Genomic DNA, 19,919 nt, shown 5'->3' on the forward strand with positions numbered 1-19,919 from the left:
ACAGACCTGCTCCACCACTACACCCCCCCTCCCGTGCCCTCCGATCCTCAGAGGAAAATCTCCTTGCCCTATCCTCTCGGACCAACCACCAAACTTGGGGGGACTTTTCATTGTATGTCTTTTTTAACCTTCTACATTGTTTGTTCTTTTCATTTTATGTCTTTTTTAATATTCTACATTGTTTGGTGGTGTGTTACTCCACATTGTTCTATATTTTAATTGTGTCCTTTGTAAAGCGTCTTTGAGCACTTGTAAAAGCGTGTTATAAATAAAATGTATTATTATTAAAATGTATTATTATTATTAGAACAATCCTGTATTTATGGGGAATGTCAGGGTTACCGGACTAGCAGTGTGTCCATCAAGATTGATGGATCTGTGGTGGAACATCATCTCCAGAGCAGTAAGTAAGCTCCTACTCATATTAAAACATTAATTATCATAGACTTGGAGTTGGTGCCAAGAGCATAAAACTTGTTGCAACACACACACACACACACACACACACACACACACACACACACACACACACACACAGACACACACACACACACACACACGTACACACACACACACGTACACACACACACACACACACGTACACACACAAACAAAGGAAAATGTGATAAACAAAAAATGTACAGGAAAATGAATGTTTTTGAACATTTATGAAAAATAAGAGAAAACGTGGTAAAGAAACTAGAAAGAAAAGAGCTACTGTAGGGGATTGAGAAATATGAAACAGACACCCGCCGTTATTTTTAGATATTATTTAGTACTACATTAACATAGTAAATTTACACTAAGTGTTGATCTGTACCACCAGGTACGCAGATAGTGCTGTAGCCCCACTGTGAACTGGATCAGGCTTATAGACCAGAATTCCCTTCAAGCCCTGCTTAGCGTTAGTCAGAATTAAAATGGCACTATCTTGTGTCTTGTCATTGATCCACAGATCCACAGTGCTGTCTAGACTGTGTGTCACAGCCGGTTAGACTACAAATGTAAAGTCATAGACAAAAGTGTAGTTGATTTCACAAATATGAAAGAAAAAAACAACAACACAGTGTTACACTAATGCAACAATTAGTCCAAAATAACATAACAGAGCATAAAAAACATATGAAAAATGTATTCCAGAAGCACCAAAATAAACATATTATATTATTATATCTTATATTATTGGGTTATTGCCGATGTTAGTTAGTAGATAATGGGAGAACAGTAAGTAGAGGAGGAGCAGAAGTAATAAAAAAGGTAGAAAACCAAATAGGAAGACTGAGAGGAAGAGGAACTTGTAGAGAAATGATGGCACCCAGTGGTATGAGTGTGTAACTACAGCACATATGTCCATATTAACGAAGATATAAAAATAAACAATTTAGTTGCTGCTGTTATATTATTTGCTGTCATGATATTATTGATTTTTGAATACAATATTTAAACTGACATCAGTACTGTCAGTGACACATTTACTATGATTTCTAAAAACCTTAATTATACCAGTATATTTGTATTAACATTTAAACTCATTACCAGAAAAATATGAAGCCTGCTTCATGTAATGCAATTCATTGCATTGCAATAAATACAATCTGTGAAACTAATTGTAAATACATTGTTTATTTTCTCTTTTTGCTGATGGCAGGATGGTGGCGTCTTTCTATTTGTGGACTTTACTTCCAGCATTTAACACAGTGATCCCACATCAACTGGTCAACAAGCTGAGCAAAGCAAAGAGTCGGGAGACATAACTCTGCTACCTTCATCCTAAGCACAGGAACCCCCCAAGGGTGTGTTTTGAGCCCAATGCTATACACTCTGTTCACCCATGATTGCACCCCCATCCACTTCTCCAACTCAATAACGTGCTGACGACACAACAGTCATCGGTCTGATCACCAACAAGAGAGGTTGGATAATGCTGACATTAAACAAATATGCCAGCAGTTCATCTGTGTTAATGAGAGGCTTTTTTTATATAAGAGCAAGGCAGTAGATATTGGGCTATGTGGATTGAAGGTGTGATAGCAGTGTATCGATGAGTGTATATTGGGATTTATGTCCAAAAAAGAAAAAAAGACTGAGGCACTCTGTTGTAGATACGTGAATTTTTTTTATAAATATAAGGAGCAGGCAGACAATGTGTTTCTGTATACTGGGATTGTCAGTAGTAGTTCAGATGTATTGATCCTGAGCTACAGAAAAAAATAAATAATGTGTGCAAGTTATTCATATGTTAATTTTCAATGTTTAACCCCTTATAAATTTGACTAAACCACATAGACAAAAAATAACATCATTGACCCATCATCACAACAAAATAACATCATTGACCCATCATCACAACAAAATCATTGACATGTTACAGGATTTCCTGGGCTTTTCAGTATTTTCTATGTACTGCCCTTTCAATGTGGCATCAGTAGCCACTGCTTTGACTTTTAACATTATAACTGTTGACTTTCACATCATTAACTAACCTGTGATGAAGTGTTTGCCACACATGTAAACATATTGACAGGCTGGTGTTGCACTGTATATCAGTGTTTTGTGACCTTCAGTGATGGCAGAAGTAGTCAGACCCTTAATTAAAAGTATCAATATCACAATGTAGGTATATATAGAAGTATTGCTAGCTAAATTTACTTAAATTAGTTAGTAAAAGTACACATTTAGCAAGAAATCATGTTGTGATTGATATATTGAATACATTCAACAAAATACATCATTATTATTAACCAGGTGGAGCTGGTTTGAACTACTTTTAACTCTAACTCCTTGGCTGCATATTTGTATGTCAGTCTGGTCTTGTTAGGTCAAGGTGGGTGTGTTTCTGCTGTGGGTGGGTGTTTTTTTTGTGACAAGAGTATGTTGAATGTCCCACGCTGATAAGAGCACAGGAGTGTTGTTTTTTTCTTCTTGTGACAGATGTTTCAAACTCAGACTATCAGCTTTCTAGCTGGCAAAGGGGGAAAAAGCCAACCAAGACAGCTGACAGGATTTCAGAAATACTGAAATCCAAATTTCAATAGGATAACCCAAGACCAGTCCATTCAATAACTTTGGACAAGTGACCAAAATAAATCTTCAAATGGTGTTAAATATTTTGTTTTGTTTTTGTTACATGCTGTGTGTAAATGTAACTGGATAATCATATTTTCTTTTTTTAATTTATCTTGGTACAGCTCTCACCACACTGCTAGGAAACAATGCAAATATATCTTACATTTACAGTGCTGTGCAAAAGTTTGTGCTTTGGTACTAAAAGTAAAATTGGGATAATAAAATGCCATGAATAGTTTTTGTTTATTAATTATAATTAACTTCATAGTTCAAGTTCAATAGACTTGAACATGTGCAAGCCTCTGTGGAGGCCATACCATCAGTAGTACTTGCACAATACTGCAATACACTGTACATCCTGTGTGATTGTGAAGTACAAACTCCTTCCTTGTCCTTGAGATGTTTTTTAGGGGATGTGGGCAGTTTTCCAACCTAGGAGGAGTTACTGTGAACATGTAGTTATTTTTTATAAGATGTTTTCTTCTTTTTAAAAATTCTGTGAATTTTAATAAACATGTAAACCCAAATAAATACACATATAATTTTTTTCACACTATGATGTCCATTCAACAGTGTAAGGGAACCTTCAGTACCCTGTGAAGCTGTAAGCTGTATTGATACAACAGCAACACTACCCTAAGTAAAGTAGCAAGCCACACTTCAAGCTCAGAAAAGTTCAGTCCAGGTTCTATACAGTGACATGCTGCCTTTTAGCTACATACAATGCAAAACCAAATATTCACAATGTTGATGTTAAATACCAATGTTAGTAGATATGGAAACATTTTCATTGCTAAAAATAAAGCTGCTTGTAATGATCCCCAGGTGGGAAAAGGAGCATGTTAATGCAGCACAAGACAACAAGCAGCTGAGAAGATTCTCCACATAAGGTCTATTTAAAAGAGCTCTGTTTTAAAACAGCTTGTAAGTGGGCCAAACTGTACTTGAAAGTTCTTCTCGATATGTAGGACCAAAAGTATGTGGACTTCACATTTCTTATTGTTTACATTAAATGTTTAACCCTTTCATGCATGAATTGTGATTTTTTTCTCCTAATTCTTTCCATTTTTCTTTAGGCATTTTGAACAGCTGTCCACTACAGTGACCAGTATGTGTGAAAGGGTTCAATTAAATTAAATAGAATTTCCTTTTTCTTCTCATCTCTTGTCATGAATTTGTTATTTTTATTTAAGAAACTCCAACCTCTCTTTTGTAGTTGTATACAGACAGGCATAACTGTGCACACCCAGTTTCACACACCTGTGACACATGCAGTGTTTCACATAGGTTGCAAAGTCTCTGAAGTTTCCATTTACAGTGATAAAGGTTTTCATGCCTTACGATACAACATGCTGTTTATTTGTTCTTGGGGAACCTGGAACTGTATAAAAGCATTCACTGGGTGCCATCACGGCACTCATTCTCTATTCAGGCTTTAAGGTAAGGACCCATCCTCCTTTACCTCCTTTTCCTTTTCCTTTATATAAGGAATTTATGTGCTTTATTTTAGGCTGACATTAGGTAGCAATTTCTATGATGCCCATATCTGCAATGCATTATAAGCATACTCATAAAACATTATAATATACTTATAGTACTGTATAATTATAGTCAAAAGCACCCATAAATATTCATAATGCTTTAGAACAATAAACGTATTATAAAGCATGTGTAAGGTCAAGTATCATTATACTTCATAATGCATTATAATCATTGTTATAATGCATTATAATGTGTATGTAAGTTATTCTAAGTAAAAATGCAAGCAAATTACCAGAAATTATAGTTTATATACATTATATGGTTTAACAGTTATATGGATTTTCTCAGTATGAATTGTGTTTTGGCTTCCTGTCTCTTTCACACTCTATTTCACCATCCTTACTATAGGTCTGTTGTAACCATGTTGGTTTTCTCTTGGTCCGTTGTGGCTCTGTTGCTGGTGTCCTCTTCCTGGGCTGAGGTAAAAAACCACAAACCACATCTCACCGACATGACATGAGGCTTAAGTCAAACAGAAGTGGAATATTATACATTTAATGTTAAAGTTGAAAAATAATTACAAAACACATGTCATAGATGTTTTAAGTTAAAGCTACGCTGTATGTATGGATGACAAGAATGGCACAAAAAAAGAACTACGAGATAATCAGATCATAGTCAAACCTTAAAAAGTAAATCTATATTTAAATGACAATAGATTCAGATTTGAAAAGGAAATATGCTTTTGCTTGATATAAAAAAGAAGAAGCACTAAATGGTTTTACATAGATAGACTTGAATGAAATTAGGTTCAGGAAATTACACTGAAAAAATCTGACATTAAGTTAAAAAAAAACAAAACAACCAATCCACTTCTGAACCCTATGGGCAGGACATTTTCAAAATTAAATAAATCATTATTTAATTATTATTATTCATATGAATAAACTGTGTAAACTATAGCAATGAACCAAAACTTTTGAAATATTGAATTAAACTCAACTCATTATTATAAAATGTGTTACATTCTTTTGTTTTATTGGTGTTGTTAATGTTACCTTTTCTTTTAAGTCGCTTTCTAGCCACTTCTAATCACCTCAGCCAGTCCTCATCAAACAAACTAGATTAGACCAGATTCAGCCAGTTAGCTGCTAGCTAGAGCAACAACAATGTCAAAGTGATTCAAAAAGAACTGGTTACTGCTGTACATGAACACAGTACATAGACACAGTAAATAACTTCTGTTTTTATGTAGCTTAACAGGGTTACTGCGCAGGGCTGTGAGCTTGGATTATTACTCAGCATCAAAGTGAAAACCTGGTGTTGACTGACTTGAATTACATGTTTTATGGATAACCTTCTGCTGTATAATATTTTGCTCTTCTTTTCCATGTCACTCTGGACGAGTATAGGAAAGTAAGAAACCTGGTTTATTTATTATTTCCTTTTTGTAGAAATATGTTATATTTGGTATTTGATTGATGTTAGCAACAAAGGGGAATTCCATTTATAGTGAAGGTGATGTCACACAATGTAATACACTGTGTTGTGCAGAGGTTGCTTCTATTGACGAGGACACATCCAAGGAGCTTTCTGTGGGTGAACTGCTGGAGAGAGCCAACAGAGACCGCCGTAAGTAGAGCTTCCCATAACTTAAACCAAGTAGTTTTAGTTGCTTATGGTTAATCAATAAACTATAAATAAAATATAGTGTAACAGTAGCACAGGAACAATGATGTCTATATGTATTAATATTAATGTACTGAATTAGTAAGGGTGTGGTTGTTTGTTTATGAATTCAACTATTTATTTGTAAGAGGAAGAATGTGCTATTTCCTTGTTCAAGATGTATATAGTGTCACTTTAAACACATGACCAAACAGTTGTACAATTTACAATGACTGCAGTGCAGTGTTGATTATCTGTTAAAGAGAAGACAAATCTATCATCATTTTTTTGATCATACATTGTGCCTGTTTGGGTAAAAGCAGACAAATGATGATACCATCTAATAGTGAAATCAGTCTTGGTCTCGAGACCACATTTTAAGGTCTTGGTCTTGTCTCGGAATCGACTGCAGTTTTGCTCTGTCTTGACTTGGTCTTGGATGAGCTGGACTCTTTTATGTTTTACTGTGACTGAGTGTAAAACTCCCACCAATTTCAAATGCAACCGATAACTTATTTTACTTTGAAAGTTTTCCAAATAATGAAAAATACTGCCGTAAAGAGTGCGATATACATCACAACGATATAGATGACAGAACACAATATGAAATGGTGGACGTTTTTCTCTTATATCTGATATATATCATCCTATTACACAGCCCTACTGTACATTCATTTATATTGTACTAACATTCCTAAATAATGTTTTTCTTTTTTAGCAGAGGAGTAATGTAAATGCCGAGCCTCATGATAACACTACTGTCTAATACTGCCTACTATCTACTACTATGATACTATCATATGCCTCAATCTAGGCATCTTCAAATCTACAAATAATCAGAGTCAATATCTCTTTAATAAAGGAAGGAATCTCAGTCTGTGTGTATGTCTGTATGTCCTTCACATATCTCTTGAACCATTTACCTGAGCACCTCCACACTTGGAGGGTATAAGGCTCAGGACCTAAGGGAGTGCAGTGTTGAATTTGGCGCAATCTGAACATGCAAAACATTTGAGCACTTAAGCATTTAACCCCAACCGGTTGAGGCACATGGCCGCCCTCTTAGAGTCCCGGTTTTGCCTGAGGTTTCTTTCCGCCCTTGGGGAGTTTTTCCTTGCCACTGTCACCAGAGGCTTGGTCATATTGGAATGTTGGGTCTCTTTAATTTAAATTTAGATTACTTTTGTTGTGATTTGGCGCTGTATAAATAAAGATTGATTGATTGATTGAAGCAACTTTGCTCTGTGCAGGGGAAGAGCAGAGTTTCAGGGCTCTGCCTGCATGTCAGGGAGATACTTGGGACAAGGTATGACATGAGTCAGAGAAAAGTGTTCTACAGAGAGAAAAGTAGACAGTGAAAACAGAGCTTTTAATCAAGAATGGACACTGGTTTCTGTACAGAAAGTCCCCAGAGTCCAATACAAAATGACTGTACTTAGGCTGTAAAATGAAAAAAACACTTCCACAGACAGTTCAGTACCAGAAGCAGTCTCATTGGTCTCACCACTACAGACAAAGCACCAATCTTTGGAACAAACATACCCACTCAAATCCACACTGAAGGCACAGAATATAAGAACAGTCAGATTATTTTCAGCAGATTATTTTAGTTGAAAATGACCAATTTGTGCTGGATTTGTAGACCCTGACATTGATGAGCCCACCCTGATTGGAGGAGACATCGCTATCAAGTCTGAGGCAGACAGAAACGCTGACCCCTGCACCTCCCGAGGCTGCCTGTGGTTGAAGTGGTCTGATGGCAAAGTCTATATCCCCTACTACATCGCCAACCACTACTGTAAGCACTGATTGTTCTATTTAGATAGACAGAGCCATGAGGTAGAGGGACATAGAAGTTATCTAAATGTAAAACAATATAAACGATTATGAAATGATAACTAATGGAGAAACAACAATGACACTTAAGTCTGCAGCAGTACAATACATTAATGTGGCATTGTTCCTACGCAAAAGTTATGCAACATGAATGAGCAAGTCAAACTGAAGTTACAGATATTTTGAACCTCTCTATTTGTCCTGTTAGCCTCCAGGGAGGTGTCTATCATCACTCGTGGTCTGGAGTCTTTCTCTTCAGTGTCCTGCATCCGTTTCAGACCCTACCAGCAAGGTGATAGCGAGTGGCTGAGCATCGAGTCCAGGCAGGGGTAAGGCTCTGGCAGTATAGCTCTCCACACAACGACAGGGTTTAAACCATGCACGTTGGAGTTCTACAAGTTATGTGTAATTCACCTTCAACCAGCCTTGAGCCTGACATGAATATTAAACAGCCACTAATAATAACCACTAAATAGCAGAATAACCAAACAAATTTTGAATCTCTTATAATTCCACATGTATGATTTCTTAAATCTGCTTTATGTTTATGTGTTCACAGCTGCTACTCTTTTGTGGGTCGTCAGGGTAGTGGTCAGACTGTGTCTCTAAACCGTCAAGGCTGCCTGTACCATGGCACCATCCAGCACGAGCTGCTCCATGCCCTTGGCTTCAACCACGAACAGACTCGCTCTGACAGGGACAACCACATCAGGGTGTACTGGGAAAACATCATTGATGGTTAGACTCAGACAGAAGCCACGCTCAGTTTCACCATCTATTATTTGACTTGTATGTTAGTCTAGTATTTCTAAAGTAAAGGCAGAATTAGTCTCACTATTTGAAACGTTTGTTTTTCTCTCTGAAATATTCTTCCAGACACAACATGATTTCAGCAAAACAGAATAAGTCAATATGATAATCTGATATTAGATCATTAATTCGTACAGCTTTAGATGAGAGAGTTCTAATGTTTAGGAGCCCACATTTAACTCTCCTATTTCGTTGTACTAATGCAGATGTGGTATAAATTTGTATCCGATTTTTGAGAATAACTCTTCAATTTACAACTGATTTATTTGCTTTCGGTGGTCGGAAGGCAGACACAGTTTCTATATTTAATTGGGTGGGTAACTGCTCAAGAAGCGCAGAGAAGCATGTAAGACTGCAGCTCTGCCTCCTGGTCTGGATTCTGAGTTGTCATGGATTTAGGTTAATATATTTGGCCATATTTCTATATATAGTATGAGGGCAGCTGGCTGGTTTTCTTGCAGTTTCAGCAGAAACTCTGAAAAACTTAAAGAGCAAGCTTTGAAGCTGTTGCCTCAGAAAAAAAACAGAAAGGGAAGGAGGCCTGGTTGGAACTGAGGCAGCTTTGATAGGCTGAGACACCTAACAGTCATAAACGAAACATACTTCTTTCTGAGCCTAATATCTGCTTAACAGAGCTGATTCTCAAAAGTTGAAGGGTTTTCCCTCAGGTTAACCACACAGAATTGCAGGTTAAGGCCTCATCATTTAGCTGTGTTAATGGATTGTATAAAGAGTTAAATTGAACCCACATATTTAGTATTAGTCACAATTCTTAAATACTGCTGTTGTTTTAGCTTTATTCATTAAGCTCATCTTTGTACAACTTTATAGAATCTACTCACTCTGTGCAAACTTAAATGAAAAAATGTAAATGTCTGATTTCACATGTATATTTTCTCACTTCTCTGCAGACATGAAGTACAACTTCAACAAGATTAACACTCTGAACCAGGGAACTCCTTATGACTACAACTCTGTCATGCAATACGAGAAGTATGAATAACTTAATTTGTTTGTTTGTGTCATCATCTATATTTTCATTAATCTTTCATTTCCCCTGCAGCGTCATTCAAGTACTTACTACCAGTATCTGTAGAGGTTTCGGGGGCCGGGAAGTGGATTAATTTAATGGATTAATTTGCATTGCAGGTTTGCTTCAAACCTATTTGTTTCAAAAGTTGTATTGTTGTTGCGCACTTCCCAGCCTCCGTAGGTTTCATTGTAGTTTGATATTACATAAGATATGACTAGCAGCTAAATTAGAGTTTAACAGCTGATTCCAGGGAATTTCACTGCCTGTACAAGATGTCCTTCATCCCATTAGTGATTTTGGGAAAGCAAGTAGGGTTGGGTATCAGTACTCAGTACTTTTAAGGTATTGACCGAAATAAATCAAAATAGTATTGAAACGTCTCCCGTCCAACGACACCTGCAATCAATCCTTTTTGCACCTAGAACTAGATGATATGACCATTTGAATGGACTTGTTGACAGCCAATCAACACAAGCGTTCTTCGATGAAAAAATATTAATAATTTGAAGACTTTAAAAAAAATACATTGTGTGTCTTTTAGATATGGAGGAGCGGTGGCATTTGATGCAGTTTAAGTATTCTCTACTTTAGGAGGAATAAACCTATTTGCTTTCTTGTCAAGAATGAAATGAGAGGATAAACACTCTTAACAGAGAGTAGTAGCAGTCTTCTCATTTAACTCTTGGCAAGAAAGCAATTAAACACACTTCCTAAATTGTCAAATGAACAGTTATCACATTACACTTGTTCCCTTTCAGGCAATCAAAGCAAACTTAACCTGCACTGAACTACTTTCTATGATTCTCTAGGTACGCCTTCTCCAAGAACAACTATCCCACTATGTTGCCCATTCCCAACAGCAATGTAGCTTTTGGCCAGGCCACCCAGATGAGCAAGAATGACATTGCTAGACTGAACAGGCTCTACAAGTGCTGTGAGTGCACCCTGAGCAGACCAGACCGAACACAAACAAATACAGACACAACATTGTTTGAATATTCACACAGCGAGCATCTGTGAGTCCCACTTATTGCATTGTCTTAAATAATCCTAATGACACGCATTTTCTCTGCAGAAACCGCATATCACCTTTGACCTGCTGCCCTGAAGACATCACAGCGTGCTGATGAAGGAGTTAAGGATGTGGGCCAGATTTAACTGATGGCAGTTAGGATTGGCTTTGTAAAAATAAACATGAAAACTTCAAATTGGTGCTAGACTCTTTTATGAATAGAAAACAGACATACAATCTAGTGACATTAATGAGAAACTTAATTGAGAATAGCAGCCTTATTTTATTTCCATATCACGTTGGAAATCATAACATAATCATAACACACCATATTATTTGACATTTTGGGGAATATGCTTTTGCATTTTTCTGGCTGGGGATTTGATTAGAAGATTGATACCACTCTTTTATCTGTCCCAAAAAAGTCTAACTATTGCTTTAAATACCTCATCTTATGCTTATATGGTGAATTTCATGTATCTCGGAAGTCGGAAGTGGGAACTGGGACTGATGTCACACCCGAGTTTGTGTCGTTTGTGTGTCGTGTGTCGAAAGTTAGAAAACCCCCTCTTTTTTCTGTATTTTGCTCATACAGGCAGCATAGTAACACGTCCACAGATAGAAGGTGGACAGTTCTGTGTGTACGACTGGTTTGATGAGACACCAATAAGACAAAACTGCTAACAAACAGCCTATTGACTATATGAGTTGGAGATCTGACTTCAGGCTAGCGTTCTAGTTAACATTTCCGACTAGGAACTAGAATGCACCAGTAGTCACAAATTCTGATGAAGGCACGCTACATACAATCAGTACTTCTGCTTTAAATATAACTTTCACAGGACTTTTAAGTGGGTGTACAATATTGCACTGTAGCCTCTTTATTTTGGCCATGCCTTTCTATCACTGTTTTCTCCCCCTTAAAAAGTCTAAAAAAGAGCTTTCAGTTTGACCTCCACCTTCTCTCTCATCCTTCTAATAACACAGACGACAAAAAAATTGAAAATGCAAATGGCACACATAGATACAATTTGCATTTTAATACAGTGTAGTACAAAAAATGATTTCTTGAAGGCACAACAACCATTTTCTAGAATGGTCAAAAGTGTTTGATGAGCCTCTCAGATGTGAACTTTGCATTTGTATGATCACTCTAATAACACAAAATATCAGCTGTGGTTCATTTCTGTTTTCATCTGTTGATAAAAACATGTTGCATTAACAATATTAGCTGACAGTCAAGAACAACTTGGATTGAGAAGACAACTCTGTTCAGATCTTTATCAACATTTTCTGGTGCATCTTTTATAATATACAGAAAGCTGAGGGCTAACCTTCAACAAAGCTATTTTTTCTTTCCTTTTTTTGGCAGCATTTAACAAATCTACCTATAATTTCCCTTATACTATAATTGATTTCTTTACTCACAACTCATTTCTGTCCCAAATTTTTATCTCCATCAATATCAACGATTTGCAAGCTTATCCTCCACTTTATCAGCAGTGAGGTTCAACTGACACTCTCTCAGGGCTTTAATCAGATCCTCTACCCGGGCCTCAGCTTTTCGACTCTTCCTCCACCACTTCAAAAGCTCCAGTGCTGTCTCCTCCAGGTCTGTCGGATGCTTTTGGTAGATAGAGTCCAGCTTTGGGTCTGTCAAACCCAGTTTGCGCCCCAGTTTACGCCAATTCTTCCCGAGATGATCTGCAATCACCTGTGTGGCGATGTCCAGCTTGTCTGAAAGAAGAGGAGGAAAATGGAGGGTTTAGAGAAAAGAAGTGTTTCGGGACAAAATTAACTTTAAAACAAAGAATGGTTAGGCATAACATAAACAAGCAACTAACACCCTCTAAGGCCAATAGTGACATTTAGCAGCCAACTGACAATGTGAATCAGGCCAAAGGTAGCCTGATTTAGGTTTTTAGGCTTTTAGGTTTTTCTAGATGGTAGTCAGCTGTTAAATGCAGATCAGAAAGCGACATTTCACTTATTTACTGTCAATACAATACTGTTTGTATTTGTGTTAGTGTTAATATTTCTGGGTATAATTATAATACCATTGCTACAGAATGCTGGAATATGACTGGCTGAAAGCTGTCTAAACATTAAACTGTAGGTAACTATAGCAACATACTGATGACCCATGCTAAATAATCAGTTAATTCGCTGTTAAAGTTGAGTTAAAGTGACTATAAACACTTAAGACTGAAGCCTCTTATGTCATTAGCCTATGTTGACTGCACATTTTACAAGACCCCAATAAGGCCTGTTCAGCTTCCCTGACTAACTCCATTATTTGAGGCTGCACTAATCAGTATGAAAGAGAACACCTGCAACTCTGCAAATCATTCTGCTGCCCTCTATTTGGCAGATCAACAACAACAACATTGAGCTACGGCGCCTTTGTCCTTTAAAGAAACTGGGTTGTATCAGACTGTCAAGAGTTTCATGAAGAAGGGAGAGCAGGTTAATGTAGGAGTGTCAGATAACCCTCCACTCATGGGGTCTGGCCTCAACAGGTTCATCTATGGTGGGACTGCATAGTTTGTGTGACACAGTTTTGCAGTCTGTGTGTTTTTGTGCTACAGAGAGCTTGTAAAGCAGAGAATCCACCACAGCTCTCATACACATAGGACCCAAAGAGTTATAATGCACTACTATGTTAAAGGTGCAGTGTGTAGAATTTAGTGGCATCAATGAGAATGGATTTGGCAGAAATGGAATATGCTATTAACCTTAGAATAATATATAGAATAATATACACAAGGGTTAGGGTTAGTATACATAAGGAGCAATAACTCATCTGTCAAGTGCACCATGTTTCTACAGTAGCCCAGAATGATCAAACCAAATATAAGCTCTAGAGAGGGCCTTTAGTGTTTACCTTGAATTTCGCAGCCACTGTAGGTTCTCCTTTTTGGGGTTGTTTTTGTTTTTTTTTGTTTTTTTGGGCGGGGGGGGGGGGGGGTTTATCAATTGTTATTACTGCTTGATGTGTTTCCAGTGCTGTTTCAGTTGCGCAATAAACACACCTGTTAACATACTGTACCCTGTTAGGACATGGAAAAACACAGCCGTGTTAGGCATTATCACTGCTGGTGTTCCCAGTGTGTACACTTCACAGCAGCAGAGGTTTCGCAACATGGGCCCTTCACAGTAATCACAGACACATTAGAGACTGGATATCTGTAGTTATGCATCAAACTATGACATCTACTGGACATAATAAACATACTGGTATTAACACTACATCTAACGCCTACAGTGACTACAGGTTGATACCAAGACAAAAGACAAAAGTTGATCTGTCAGAGCAAACTACAAAACACAACTAAACTGACTGAATTAGCTAAGTTCACTGTCCAGGTCCCTGAACTTAAAGGGCATTCCACCCAATTCATCAAAGACAAATGACTTGTCATGAGGAGTGTGTAAAAAACAATATGATGTCATAGTCAGCTGATCTCAGCTTGGACTCATGAGACAAACAAAATCTTAACAGAAAACCTGCGTTAGACACTTAAACTGAGGATCTGAGGGTGGGATGAAGAGATTCTATTGAGTTGCATTATGTGAATTGAAGGATCCAGTTTTTTTTAGGAGTTTGACATATACTAGAGAGACTAAAAGTTATGCTGTCTTGGTCTGTGATGCCTAAAAACAATTCCAGCCCATTATTATGATGATCATATTATTGTAGGTTATATTTTAGAGATCAAGATGGTATATTAGCTATAGAGGTTATGTTGCAGTTTGACTAGATACAGTGACAAAAATATCTCCATTACTCAATTCTTCTTCTTCTTCTTCTTATTGGTAGTTGTAGTAGTAGTAGTAGTATTAGTAGTCTTAGTAGTAGAAGTATTTGTTGTAGAGCAGCAGCAGTGAGCTTAATAGTAGGCGTACTAGTTTTAATAGAACTAGTGGGTGTTCATACTGTAGCCTACCTCTCTCTTCTTTGGCCGGCTGTTCAGACTCTGGCTGACTCTCAAAGTTGTTTAATTTCTCCAACAGATCCGCCCGATCAATATCTTTGAGGAGTTTGGAAAGAAACTCCGTGTCGTACTCTGTCAGCTTCTGTCTCTCCGTCAGGATTTGAAACAGTTTGAAGCCGGTGTCGATACTTTCCATGTCCCTTTTCTTGATAACCTCGCCACACAGAAACTTCATCATGTCCAGCTGCTGCTTGGACAGCCGGTTGGAAATGTCCAGTAAGATAGAGTTAAACAAGCTCATATTCCCAGCAGAGACTGGATCTTCTGTGAACCCCTTCACTCCGTCAACGATATGAACTAGGAACTAGTTTTAAAGTTACGTTTCACTTTCACTTCCGCGTGTGCGTGTCATAGACTGTAGGCTATATGGTGCGTGTGCGTCTCTCTCTGTGCGTGTGTGCCTGTTGCTGTACAGGATGCTTTTTATTAGCTACATTAATGTCTGCTGCCTGTTGCCAGATCTTACGATGGAAAGTCCAAAACATAAGTAATTTAGTATAAGTTACATATAAATAAATGTAGGCTATTTGGCAATTTCTCAAAAATACTGTCATTTTATAATATTTTTCTTTTTAACCCTAAAGACGTTGAACAAACGCAACTGACAAAAACTGAAGAATGAAAATGAAAGGAAAAACGTTTCATACAACAGACTGGCCAAGTAATTATATCAAGAAACAAACGTAATTTGCAGCATTATATTACACTTACACTCTAGCACCACCTAGTGTTCAGAAATTGATACGGTTTGTTCTTTGCTTGTTGAGATGAGCTGAGGTCACTTTGTGTGCATGTTCTCCTTATTGTTCAATAATTGCGTAATCTTCAACCTAGCAGTGTTTTGTGTTTTTTTTTTCATCTTTGTGTTTACTGTTTTCACACAAAACATCACAAAGAAACACCATGCAAACGCACAGTGGTGGACAGTAACAAAGTAAATTTACTTGAGTACTGTAGCTACTTAAGTACAGTTTTTGAGTATCTGTACTTTACTTGAGTATTATTTTTGGGGGATACTTTTACTTTCACTCCACTACATTCGAAGGACAAATATTGTACTTTTTACTCCACTACATTTCTATTGATGCTCTCGTTACTCTCTACTTTTGAGCTCACGTCAGCTGATGATTTGTTTTGGGCTTTTTTGCAAAATTCTGAGAAATATAAACTTTCTGCTGATTTGCATATGGTTTGTCTTAGTCGTATCACTGTACCTGTACTACGTCGTGCCATACAAAGAAATGGAGGAAGAAACTCCCACCGAGCAGGTCTTATCTCAAACCCATGATTGAGATTTTTGTCACAAAAACTGATCACGGCCTACAAAAACTCATCTTCCAACCTGAAAAAGTATGTCATGGTAAAGCAGCTACTAACGTTAGCTAGCTTAATGTTTGTTAAATTGCAGATGAACATGTTAAACATAATTGTATGTGCTTTAGTATCATAGTTGCCATTTTTAAACGGTTTAAACATATGGTAACTGTTGCAGTGCAGTTGAATGATTAAGTTGACTTTCTGTTCATGTTTTTTACACAATTCATATCAAAGAGTCCAAGATAGGGGTTAGGTGTGTTGAAATGTAACTGTGTTCTGAGGCTATAAACATGTCTGAAGCAGAATCACAGATATTTTTAAATACTTTTACTTTTAGTAATTGTTTAAGCAAATACTTTAGTACTTTTACTTAAGTAATATTTTGACTAAGCTACTTTTACTTGTATTGGAGTAATATTTGACAATGAGTATCTGTACTTTTACTCAAGTGGTGAAGTTGTGTACTCTGTCCACCTCTGCAAACCCATTGTTTTCAGTTCAGCCATCAAAGCTGGTGAGGTCAAGTGTGGCAGCCTTTTGCATACAGGTGAGTTATAGATTTACATATCCATGTGAGTTTTACTGTAACTGATATATTTAATGTGACTGAACTACCACACTAATGTTTCTTTACATACTTTGCATTATTTTAATATTTCCTCATTGAGTTGTAGCACCATGTCAAACTGTGCAGGAATCGTTTGTAACATCTTCTAAAATGTGTTTCTCTCCTTCTTCCCTCAGATGCCCTGTAGTGATTCTAGGTCTTCCCATCACAGAGGATGCAGACATAAACTAATACATCTTATTTGCGCAACTCCACGTCCAAACACAAACAGAAATATGGTGTATCTTGTTGGCGGATGTGATTTTATATATTATTTCTCCAGATGAAATCTAAGGTGGACACACTGGTTCAGCCGGAGGAAGAGATTCTGAGAGACGGCACCCACATGCTTCTCTATGTCAGCCAGAAGCAAGACTCCACAAAGCCAGTGTGGAGGCTTAAGGTATGAGATCTTGCCTTGCTGCACTTAAAACAGGTTGGATATTGTTCTCCTGATTTAGTAGAAACAACAAAAAAGTACTTCAGATACTGTATATTCTTTGTTGATTTAGACTGCTAATGAGCACAATGCTGTGACTGGCTTCCCACCCCAAAACCTTAGAGGGAGCTCCAGGTTTAGCAGCCTTGATGACCTCGTAATGGTGAGTGGTCCTCATTTTACTGTACAAGTACAAATACACTCTGAATTAACACATTAATGTGAACAACCACTGACTTTGTTACCAAATGCAGCTGTACTCCAAGGCAGAGAAGATCAAGGAGAGGACAGCATTTGTTCACCTGCTGAGGCAGATGATGTGTCTCAAGAGAAGCTCGGAGTCACCTCTGCATAAACACGAGCCAAGGAGGTGATGACACCAGCTCTCAGTGAGTGATCACATGGTTGAGTTAATACAGTTTGTAGATGAAATGTGAAGTTAGATACAAACTGTACTAGATGGATGTTAAATTGATTGAAGGATTCACTCATTCCTTTGTTGTCATGCTTCTTCAAGTGAGACAACCTCACCTGCTGAGTAACAAAGAGCCAGCTGAAGTGGACACAGTTGCCATCCTGACTGCAAGAGATGGAGACTGATGCAGATGATGAAGCAGCAGTCATATCTGCCTCCACAGGTGAACCATCTTCTGCACCTGTCCAGTCACCACATTTGCAGCTGAGAGATGAATCTGATGCCCCTGCAGCTGATGAAACCACAGCCTCCACTGCCTCTAATTACGCAGCTTCACTTCTTGTGACTGACCCATATGAAGCTGAGTCAGCTGACAAAGGTCCAGTCACTGCATCCTCAAAGAATGAAGCCTTAGAGACTGACATATAATAAAAAATAAATAATAATATAATAGATGAAGCTGGTCCAGCTGATGAGAGCAATCCGTTGACTCGTGAACAGGAACAGTCAAAAGAAGCCACTCAAAAGGATGAGGAGGTTCTTTGGCAGGATGTTTAGGGCCATGTGCTGTGGATGAATAACTTCATGTGTTCATTCTCTGAGTAATGTATAAATAAATAAAAAATCACAAACATATCAACTGAATTGAATCTATGCGCTGTCATAGTAGACACAGCAGTGGTCTTAATGGCAGCAGGAGCAGTAGTTTAGTAGCTAGAAGTACCAGTAGTATAATAGTAGTTTTATTAGTGATGATAGTATACTACAAAGATAACATATTACATAATATAAATCTTCTATAGAATTATAGAATGTGGATAAAAGGTATATGGCAGTAACACATTAAATGAAGCTGCAGTTAGCAGGGAAACTGGTCTTTACCTGCTAACGGCCCCCATTTGTGATTGGCCATAACCCTAACCCTAACCCTAACCCATGTTTGACCAATTACAGATCATTCATTTGTTACTTATATAAGTGAATATGTCTTTTTTTTACAGGTCCATGCACATCCATTTCAATTCATTCTAAATATGATTACAACCAAGTTTTTTTGTAAATAAACATCTCCACTTAAGGCAGTTCATCTTTCATTTATTTGCAGTTAGAGATTAAACAAAAAAGACTCAAAATATCAGAGACACACAAGTTGGTTAAAATATCATAGACAGACAAGTCAATTATACATGCATATACACTCACGCATGTTGTGAAATGTGCTTTGACATACATTATTATAGACTTTTAAGCATGTCACAACTAGTACTGTTTTATTAATGCTGTAAATACAACATGGCAACAGGAGAGGCAACATCCCATGAGGGCCTCCACATGTGACATCAGGTTATTGGCGATACTGAGGAAAAAAAGAATTCTAGCTAAAAAAAAGACTGTGCAGCACTTTGGCAGCACGTAATCTATCACTGAATATCAACACTAACCCTACTTACATATACAGTATTAACAGTGTTAACATTTGGTAAAAATAAAATGTGCAGTTGTTGTTCAAAAGAGCAAGCCATATTCCAAAAAGAAGTAACGTCTGTTGTGATAAAATGTCTTTTTGTGGTCTGTATTGGATTCCCCAGGTATCCTCCAAAATTGGTCCTGGTTTCTTGTACATTTTATAATGAATTAAAATGAATAATAGAAAATACCACTGTCACCGTGAAAGTATTGTAACTCTAGTAGATGGATCTGTGGTCTCCTGTGGGCTAATAAAACCCTTTCAGCACATTAAATACACTTAAAGATGTGTTGCCATCATGACAGAGACACAACATTTTGACCTAAAAGTGAATATATATCACTGAAAATTGAACATTGAATAATACATTCTATCAGTCTGGGTTAAGGGGCTTACATTTGGGGTAGTTCTACATATCTACAGCAGGGGGCAGATTTTCACATATACTGAGTGCAGACTGCACATTTCAGTCTACAGTACATCTACGTTCTTCAAAGTGTTATCCAGTCACCGCCAAACCTTTTGCAGTTTTACACATATAGATACATAAGGAAATATTATTCAGTCTTTTTGCTTAAATAGTTTGACTTGTAGCTTTGGGAAAATGCCAAAGGATCTATAAAGTAATTATAAGGCAAGATAATAATATTGAAACTGTGCTGCCTTTCCTGATACACTGTATTCCTTTGTATGAAAACTGTGCCAGTGAAGACAATCAGTCGATGGTTTAAATGCCTGTTGCAGCTGGGTAAACAAAAGGCAGGGAAAGTG

At 37.4% G+C, this 19,919-nt stretch overlaps 2 protein-coding genes across 2 annotated transcripts; one reads left to right on the forward strand and one right to left on the reverse strand.

Moving 5' to 3' along the window:
• Positions 1-4,963: 4,963 nt before the first annotated feature.
• LOC128365932 (hatching enzyme 1.2-like) lies at positions 4,964-10,915 on the forward strand. Its single transcript, XM_053326938.1, has 8 exons — positions 4,964-5,029; positions 5,961-5,964; positions 6,103-6,180; positions 7,859-8,014; positions 8,261-8,381; positions 8,612-8,790; positions 9,774-9,855; positions 10,705-10,915. Exons 1-8 carry the CDS (start codon positions 4,970-4,972, stop codon positions 10,913-10,915), a joined length of 891 nt encoding a protein of 296 aa, XP_053182913.1. The 5' UTR covers positions 4,964-4,969.
• A 1,023-nt stretch (positions 10,916-11,938) lies between these two features.
• Positions 11,939-15,186, reverse strand: fadd (Fas (tnfrsf6)-associated via death domain). The gene is made up of 2 exons (XM_053318886.1): positions 14,855-15,186; positions 11,939-12,644 (listed from the first exon to the last, which is right to left on the reverse strand). The coding sequence occupies exons 1-2, from the start codon at positions 15,141-15,143 to the stop codon at positions 12,373-12,375; spliced, it is 561 nt and encodes a 186-aa protein (XP_053174861.1). The 5' UTR covers positions 15,144-15,186; the 3' UTR covers positions 11,939-12,372.
• Between the last annotated feature and the right edge of the window lie 4,733 nt (positions 15,187-19,919).

Source organism: Scomber japonicus, chromosome 1 (genome assembly GCF_027409825.1).
Source record: "Scomber japonicus isolate fScoJap1 chromosome 1, fScoJap1.pri, whole genome shotgun sequence".
In the NCBI taxonomy this organism is placed as follows: domain Eukaryota; kingdom Metazoa; phylum Chordata; class Actinopteri; order Scombriformes; family Scombridae; genus Scomber; species Scomber japonicus.

Coding starts and splice junctions, on each gene's coding strand:
- LOC128365932 (XM_053326938.1), top strand. CDS start 4,970: ATGTTGGTTTTCTCTTGGTCCGTTGTGGCTCTGTTGCTGGTGTCCTCT. Junction 8,791..9,773: donor CTGGGAAAACATCATTGATG/GTTAGACTCAGA, acceptor ACTTCTCTGCAG/ACATGAAGTACAACTTCAAC. Junction 9,856..10,704: donor TCTGTCATGCAATACGAGAA/GTATGAATAACT, acceptor ATGATTCTCTAG/GTACGCCTTCTCCAAGAACA.
- fadd (XM_053318886.1), bottom strand. CDS start 15,143: ATGAGCTTGTTTAACTCTATCTTACTGGACATTTCCAACCGGCTGTCC. Junction 12,645..14,854: donor GCCGGCCAAAGAAGAGAGAG/GTAGGCTACAGT, acceptor CTCTTCTTTCAG/ACAAGCTGGACATCGCCACA.